This window comes from Octopus sinensis, linkage group LG3 (assembly GCF_006345805.1).
Source record: "Octopus sinensis linkage group LG3, ASM634580v1, whole genome shotgun sequence".
Lineage (NCBI taxonomy): Eukaryota > Metazoa > Mollusca > Cephalopoda > Octopoda > Octopodidae > Octopus > Octopus sinensis.
This window is the reverse complement of record NC_042999.1, coordinates 24,622,896-24,631,946: the sequence shown is the minus strand read 5'-3', so window position 1 is coordinate 24,631,946 and position 9,051 is coordinate 24,622,896. Positions and strand designations below refer to the sequence as shown.

General features: G+C 35.5%; 1 protein-coding gene across 1 annotated transcript in view; it reads left to right on the top strand.

Moving 5' to 3' along the window:
• Window positions 1–354: 354 nt before the first annotated feature.
• LOC115209197 (protein SUPPRESSOR OF K(+) TRANSPORT GROWTH DEFECT 1-like) overlaps window positions 355–9,051 on the top strand; it is a 34,285-nt gene continuing 25,588 nt past the window's right edge. Inside the window, exons 1-3 of the mRNA XM_036501644.1 lie at window positions 355–736; window positions 7,775–7,787; window positions 8,316–8,445. Coding sequence (XP_036357537.1) covers window positions 712–736; window positions 7,775–7,787; window positions 8,316–8,445 — 168 coding nt within the window. The 5' untranslated portion in view covers window positions 355–711. The remainder of the gene's footprint in view (window positions 737–7,774; window positions 7,788–8,315; window positions 8,446–9,051) is intronic.

Below are 9,051 nucleotides of genomic sequence, written 5' to 3'. Positions count from 1 at the left end.
GGGTGGGGGAAGGGTATCTTTTTTTCTTCACAAATGTAAATAAACCCAATCTGTTTCTTAAACGAGGGACATATTCATACGGCACAGAATGTTTATTACCTCAATAGACGTCAGTGATTGGTTGAAATTGCAGAAATTGAAGAAAAAACAACAACAAATATCTTCCAAACTATAGAATTTTATCAATAAAGCCAAGAGAAAAAGATGTTCTACCAGTATACGAAGTTTAACATTTTTTTAGTTACCTAGAAATTATGTTAAAAACTGCCGTTCAAACCGAAAAGATCCGTTTACAATTACTTATGTCAGTTTACAAAATAAGTGATACACGAGGAAAAAATAAAACCGGTAACTTTTTCCTGTTTTAAAATAACAGATTAAAGATTAATAAATTGCCGCAATAATAAAAGTGAATTCAGTCAATTAGCTTGTAATTTTTTGTTCCAAATCAAAACGATTCAAGAGAGAATTGCATTATGGGCCATGAATTGCTAGATTGGCAGCCATCCTGAACACCATTTGACTACAATCGATTTTATCGAAATAACTTTTATCATTTTTATGTTTTATTCAATTCATGACATTATTTTCTTGTGAAAAACAAAAAAGTAGATTTTGAAATTAACTTTCTCTGATATTTTTTTCCGTTTTGCTTTCTTAAAGACATTACTATCTTTGCCTTTCTTAAGAAGAAGCAGACGATTTTACAAAATGGCTGTCTTGCCATTATACGCTGGTATGTTCTTTATCATTTTAATTGTTACCTATTTATTTTATTTTGTTTCCCAACTAATCCCAATTGCAATTTTCCAGTCAACTTCGAGTTTTGCGGTTCATCAAATAAATAGAAAACCTCATTCATATTTAAACAATACTTATTTAACAGTTTAGTTATATACCTATTTCTTTATTGCCCACAAGGGGCTAAAGACAGAGGGGACAAACAAGGACAGACATAGGTATTAAGTCTATTACATCGACCCCAGTGCGTAACTGGTACTTAATTTATCGACCCCGAAAGGATGAAAGGCAAAGTCGACCTCGGCGGAATTTGAACTCAGAACGTAACGACAGACGAAATACGGCGACGCATTTCGCCCGGCGTGACCGATGTGCAAACAGGCCATTATGGAAATTTCATTTCTTTTTCGTTTCTACTCTTATTATCATTGAATCGATGCAGTGTTTTTAAATATATATATATATATATATAATTCGAATATTTCTTTCGTGATACTTTGTCTGAGGACCCTAGGTATAAATATTCGTGTTAACAAGAAACAATGTCGATGCGGTTAACTAACAGAAGTCACAAAAGCTAATAATGGCTAAGATTTGATTTTGCTTATTAAGAAACCTTTTAGTCGCTAACATTAAAATGTTTTCTTTGAGCATTGCCTTTTGTTTTGTTTACATTGACAAAACGTCTGCTTTTTTTATGGAAAGTAGATTGACATTGACGTCTTTCAAGATAATTGTATAAGCTTTTGCAGAACAAAACCTCGAGTTTAAAATGTAGAATTGGTAAAAGAAAATCCCACGAATTTTCCCAACTGATTACATGAATTAAAATTTTCAAAATAAAATTCATGAAATAATGAAATGATTTATTAATAACCTAATGTTATTTATCGCATTATTTTCGTTATAGAAATACTAAATACACACTATTTTCGTTAAGAATTCTATTCTTTTTTTCAAACGTTCTTTTACTGGGATTAAATTTATTTTATTCAAATATTTTTTAAAAAATTGGTTATTTATTTTATTTTATTATTTTTTTATTTTATCTAGTTTCAGCTCACGAGCTGTGGCCATTTATGCTTATATTTAAAATTTAATAAATTGTTCTGACATTATTATCTTGGCGATATTTCGGTATAGGTACACACGTGACTTTGTTCACATTTCTGAAGATAACAGAAACCCTTTTCTCCCACCCCTAACCATAACACAAACCCTGACCCTAACCCTAACACCCCATATATAAAAAAAAATACATTTTTGAAATGTATCTGGTACTTCCGGTACTTACACTGGTACATATACCGAAGGTTCGCCATTATCTTTTATATTTGGACCTTTTTAATCACACTGTCAGCAAGTTTTTTCAGCAGACCTAATTTGTACCATTCTTCTTAAGTTTTACAAATGAAGTTCAACTTTTATTTAATGATATGTTCAAGTCAAAACAATGTCTGTATTTCATGATCTTGGGAAAATGTTTTGACTGATATGGTAGAATGTGCAGGCAAATTTTAAGGATCTTTTCGGTTTGAACGGCAGTTTTTTCTAGCGGTCTCATATGAAATTGTCACCCATAATTATGACCCTAGTATCGATCTATTGCATTTCAATCTCTTTAGGGTTAGGGTTAGTTAGGGTGTGGGCTGGGGTGGGGGAAGGGTTTCTTTTTTTTGTTTCTTAAACGAGGGACATATTCATACGTCACAGAATGTTTTTTTTACCTCAATAGACGTCACTGATTGGTTGAAATTGCAGAAATTGAAGAAAAAAAACAACAAATATCTTACAAAATATAGAATTATCTCAATAAAGCCATGAGAAAAAGATGTTTTATAAACACATTCTACCATCATCATCATCATCATCATCGTTTAACGTCCGCTTTCCATGCTAGCATGGGTTGGACGGTTCAACTGGGGTCTGGCAAGCCCGAAGGCTACACCAGGCCAGTCAGATCTGGCAGTGTTTCTACAGCTGGATGCCCTTCCTAACGCCAACCACTCCGAGAGTGTAGTGGGTGGTTTTATGTGCCACCGACACAGGTGCCAGACGAGGCTGGCAAACGGCCACGCTCGGATGGTGTTTTTTATGTGCCACCGACACAGGTGCCAGACGAGGCTGGCAGACAGTATACGAAATTTTAAATTTTTTAGTTACCTAGAAATTATGTTAAAAAGATCCAATTTTAATTTTGGTAAATTACTTATTTTATAAACAAAACTACTTTTGTAAAAATTTCTCCGTGTATATTTTTATGCAGGGATATTCTTGATGCAGACAATGACTGGTCCGACACGTCTTCACTAATGAAACACTTTTGTATCACTTTGTCGATAATAAGCATTCTTCCTTGAACATGTCATTTCATTTCAGATAGCCATCTAGAAGGAAAGAAAATTTTGAGTCAACCAAGAAGAATAAACTGTAACCCATCTGTACTATTTGGGAGTTTGTTTTCTCTTATCTTTTGAACTCTGACGGGTTTTTTTTTCTGCTTGATTATGTTTTCCGTTGTTGACCTTCTTTCTCAATATTAATCAACTATTTTATGTTTGTCATTTAATGGAGTGTCTAATTTTCTTTCAGCTTTTTTTTGGATGGGCCTTCTTTGAAAGTGAGATATTTACTTCCTTCAATGGAACCTATCAAACATAAAATAGACTTAGTGCAATCTAATTATATAAAACTATCAGAAAAAGTAAAAAATAAACCTTAATAAAATGAAGTTTCTGTCTAGATCATCATCATCATCATCATCGTTTAACGTCCATTTTCTGCGCTAGCACGGGTTGGACGGTTCGACCGGGGTCTGGGAAGCCAGGGGCTGCACCAGGCTCCAGTCTGATCTGGCAGTGTTTCTACAGCTTGACGCCCTTCCTAACGCCAACCACTCCGCGAGTGTAGTGGGTGCTTTTTACGTGCCAGGGGAGTCTGGCATCGGTGCTTTTAACGTGCCACCGGCACGGAAGCCAGTCAAGGCGGCGCTGGCATCGGCGACGTTCGGATGGTGCTTTTTATGTGCCACTGGCACATGAAAATTGAAATGAGTGAACAAAATTTTAATAAAATAGAAGCAAAACACTTTTTAAAATTAAAAATAATCACATAAATAATATTTAAAAAGAAACTTGATTCCAATTCTATTTTTTGTTCTTGACTGTTTTTCTGCAAATTTATGTACATTTTTACACACTATGCTTTCCATTGTAAGGTATTTTAATATAAAACCTATTTAAATGTTGGTTTATGTATGGGACATGCTGTATGTTGTACACTTCTCACTCATATGTATGTGTATGTGGTTTATATATGTATAGTTATACATAAAAACATTTCTATCTGCGTATTTTCTGATTTTCATTCAAATTGTATGGTTCCCATTTGTCGAGCTTTTTGATTTCCTGATTGCATGCAAATGTTTGCGGGCAGTTTTCTGGTTAACTTGAAGTTCTTTTACCAGTTCTCAAGTGGTTTTTATGTGGATCTTTCTCAATGTCGGTCTTTAATTGACCATCATCGATGAGAGATGGACATCCACTATGCTCATGATCTTCAAGGCTCTGGTCTCCACTGCAAAATAGTTTAAACCATTTTTGGACAGACCATTTCCCCACCAAACGTTTCATTGATATCACGAGCAGTTTCAGCTGCTTTACATCCTTTTTTGAAGTTGAATAGCAAAATTGCTTGACTATCGCATTTTGACAGTTCCATTTCAATGATTGTAACAACGGTGAATAAATATCATTGTTAATTTATTGATGCATTTGGGCAATTCTATGTCTTTATTATCAGACAATTGCAAAAAATGGTTTGAAAGAAATTCAAAACTCCTTAAAAATCCAGTACAAATTCTTCATGGTTCAAAACATTGCTTACTTTTTACTCAACCTGACAGTTCCAAGTAGAATGATAATTGGAATCAGGGAAAAGCTAGGGAAGTATGCAGTTCTGCTCACAGTTAATTACAGCAACATAATGTTGCATTTAGAGAGATATAGGAATATCTTGAGAAGGAAATTGGGTGAGGGGGCCACATTGTGCTTCCACAATCTCAAAAGACGGTTGGGTTTTCTCAAGAACTGCATATTGTTAATCATCTTGGTCCTTTGTCAGCTCCACTCCTGAGATCAGCCTTCACCATTTTGTTCCATGTATTCCTTGGTCTCCCTCTTCCACAAGCTCCACCCATATTAAGTGGTCAGCTCTTTTTCATACACCTGTCCTCAACTATAAACATCACAAGTCCACACCAACACAGTTTTCTTTTTTTGCACACTACATCTGATTCCTCTTATACATAGCTCCCTGAATGTTTTCCAACCTGTCCTTACCCTAACTATAGTTTCAGGGTGACCACCTCCCCTGAAAATTAGGTAACAATTAAATTACAGAAGTTATTAATTACTTCTAGCACGCAATCCAGGCATTTAAGAGCATCTGTTCCCAATATGCTCCTAGTAAATACTGCTCCAATGTATCTATTACATAGAAACCTTATTTTCTCTGTTAGTCTGCTTATGATTCTGCTACACTTCTCATATGTCCATAGCCTATATTGGGTACAGCATATGGAATATATGATACTTAGCTGTTTTCTGCATATCAGGCCAAGTTCAATGTCTATTGTGTCTGCCATTGCCATGCATTCTACTGGGCTGTTAAAATAAGTATCAATCATATACTGTTTTCACTTTTGCTTTGCTCCATGCTGTTGCTTGATGGGGTTGGGGTCATCCCAGTTTAGTAGTCCCAGAGATGTCGTGCAGATCTGACCAGGTCTACAAGTGCTCTCCATTGCTGGCAGTCCCATGTCAGCCTCTCTGCATCCTCCAAGGTGATGTCAAACCTCTGGAGATCTTCCCCAATCATGTTCAGCCATCTGATGTGGGGCCTATCATGAATTTTTTTCAGCCTACAGCTGCTGCATTGAATAAGAATAAAACCCTAGTAGAATGATCTAATAGGGGATGGAGGACATGTCTGTACTAGCACATGTGATGGATAGCTAAGAGGTGGAAGGCTATGAGCTGATGTGTACACACATGCAGTTCCTTGTTGGAAACGTGATGGTACCATCTGATGTTTGCGATGGTCTGCAGAGCTCTGTTAAAAAACCATTGATCTTCATTGCCAGGGTCTTCTAGAGGTGGAGGCATGTTTCTACTCCATAGAGGAGAATTGAGAGGACTGATGCATTGAAGATGTGGAAATAAATATTAATTTAATCTTCTATATGTGGAAGCACTCCGTCGGTTACAATGATGAGGGTTCCGGTTGATCCGATCAATGGAGCAGCCTGCTCGTGAAATTAACGTGTAAGTGGCTGAGCACTCCACAGACACGTGTACCCTTAACGTAGTTCTCGGGGATATTCAGCATGACACAGAGCGTGACAAGGCCAGCCCTTTGAAATACAGGTACAACAGAAACAGGAAGTAAGAATGAGAGAAAGTTGTGGTGAAAGAGTACAGCAGGGATCACCACCATCCCTGCCGGAGCCTCGTGGAGCTTTAGGTGTTTTCGCTCAATAAACACTCACAACGCCCGGTCTGGGAATCGAAACCGCGATCCTGGGACCGCGAGTCCGCTGCCCTAACCACTGGGCCATTGCGCCTCCACATAATTTTCTATATACATTCTATATGAATATGAAAGTTAGAAATAACAATTAGATTAGTATGAGAGTCAAGTATTTAGTTTTGTTCTTGTGTATCCTCAGGTCAGCTCTGATTAAACAAGCATGACGGTAGTTAACTGATCAACTTAATGTGACCCATAATCAAAATTTTAATTTTTGTAGCAGTATCTTAAGCTGCCATTGGCCCTGCAGTCAATAAAGTATGTATTATTGGATCCATTTAAACCTTTTGTGACCATATTTTTCACACAAATATTATTCCTTTGTGTATTAATCATCTAAATAATCAAGATTGATACCCTTCGTAACGATGAGTGCACTCGAATTGGAGTAACCCAGCACCTTAGTATCCAAGTGTAAGAGCCATACAAATGCTATTGTGGGGCTGTAGTCAATGAATTCAGCCTGCATCCATTATTCTGTAGCCAAAGCAAGGGCCAGATCCTCTGACATGCTGCTCATAAGAAGGGGCCTTAACATGGTTGGTTTTCCATCACAACTGGAGCCAGTAGGTCTTGACTGCGGGGATGGTAAGCACAGTGATGGACTAACCCTCTTCCCATATGAGGGAAGTAAATCATTAATCTGAGACATGACATGCTACAGCATATTCTATGTTTGGCCTTGTTGCATTAGCAGCAAACCTGGGTATTGTTTCCTGTAATAAAAAAAAGCAAATACCATAGCCTAAATGGCCACCATCTGTTTGTGTCAGTCACCATTGAGACCTCAGATGTTCTTAGACTGATTTCTTCCACAAAATCAGGATAACAACAGCCTATATAAGAAATGAGCCCTGTGGGGTGCGGTGGCTGTTGCAACAAGTGTCACTGGTTATTCTCCACAGCAATGCCTTTGCAGTTATGTCCACGGGACATGGCTGAACACACCATTTAGACTGGGGTGTACAACCTGTTTCTCTCTCCACATTTGTTGCTGCTTAATTGCCCCCTCCCATTTTTTTCTTTTTCTTTGTTTCCTTGTTAAAGTAATTCTGGGGTTTTTTTTTGTTGATAATTCGATAATTTAATCTTTTATACTTTCAATTTTTCCTTTCTTTTCCTGTAAAAATATGTTGTTAAATAAAAATCCGTTCTGCAATGAGCAACAAAATTACATCTAAGTATTATATAAAAGATTTAGTGGAATAACTAACTTTTTATGTAACTATTGAAATCTATTATCTATTATAGTCCAAAATTTGAGTTTAAAAGTTGAACACTAATAGAAGTAGTTTCAGGTGCGTTGGTGTTTAAAAGGTTAATTATGTTTATCCTTGAAAATAATTGCCTTTGTGGTTTGTTGAAAGATATCATTTTGCCCTGATGTTCATTTTATGATTTTTTAATATTTTTTTCCTTTCATTGCTCTTCAAAACCACCACAGAATCTGTTTCTTGGTAAGTTGTATTAATTTAATTTCAAGATTACTATGACAAATTGTTGTTAATATTTTTTGTAATAGCTAATAGAACCTGTTTTATATTTAGACTTGTAATTCAGTTTACATATGAATATGTTAAATGAAATAATTTAACATAATTTTTTATGGATAATTACATTACCATTGAAATAAGGGCCATTAAGGCCCACTGTCAGTGATTGAAGGAATTAGGTGTTATTTCTGTTGAACTGAAGAATTAACACATTAGACTAATTATGGGTTTTCCCTGCTTTCTTCTAAAATATTCCCAATAATTCTTTGTGGAGAAGGCTCCCCTTTGAAATTCTTTATATTAGTAATGTATTCAATATCTCTCATAAAGTAATTTACTTAGGTTAAGTTAAAGATAAGATTGTGTTCACTTTCCAGTTGCCTTCAATTTTTACCTATTCTCTCTTTCTCACATACTTTTGATTTTGTAATATATAAAGCATTTTTTCGTCCAACACACATTCAATAAAAAAGTTATATATTTCAATTTTAGTTTGGAAAATGTATTCAGCAATATTCAGATATCTCCAGATTTTAACAAAGATACAACTCTAAATATAGTTCAACACTGCCATGGAATTGTTCAACAACTTATGACCACAGAAAATGACCAGCTTTTAGTGGTAACTAAATTTTTTTTTTACATCATCTATAATTGAAAACAGTAAATACATATGAAAAAAATTTTGGTGAACTAAAATGAAAATAGATATATCATTAATTCATAATGCACTACACAGCATTTTGAGGTAATTTGAAATGAAATGTCATGTTAATAAACATACAATTTTAGCTCTTCTGCATGAGTTTCATATCTTGTGTCAGTAGAAAAAGTAGAATCAGTCTGGTTAGTTCTTACACATCTTAGAGCTTCATCAGCAAAAGAGTACACATCTGCTAAAAGAGATTTATAGCTTACTAGCAGTATCGCCCGGCGTTGCTCAGGTTTGTAAGGGAAATAACTATATAAGCATTTTTAGAAATGTAAAGTATAATAGCCATCTCAATATGGCTAACCACAAAGGGGGGGGTGTTAATGTAGCTTTTTACGTTCTGAGATTTAATAATAAATTTTTAGAGAGTTACTTCCCTTATATATGCCAAAAATGCATTAAAAATGGGAAAAATTGATGGTAAATTTTTTTTTAAATCGTAGACTCATCGTAGACGCGCGCTAATACCCAGAAGGGCTCGATATGAATCACGACTATAAGATACCCGGTTTTGGT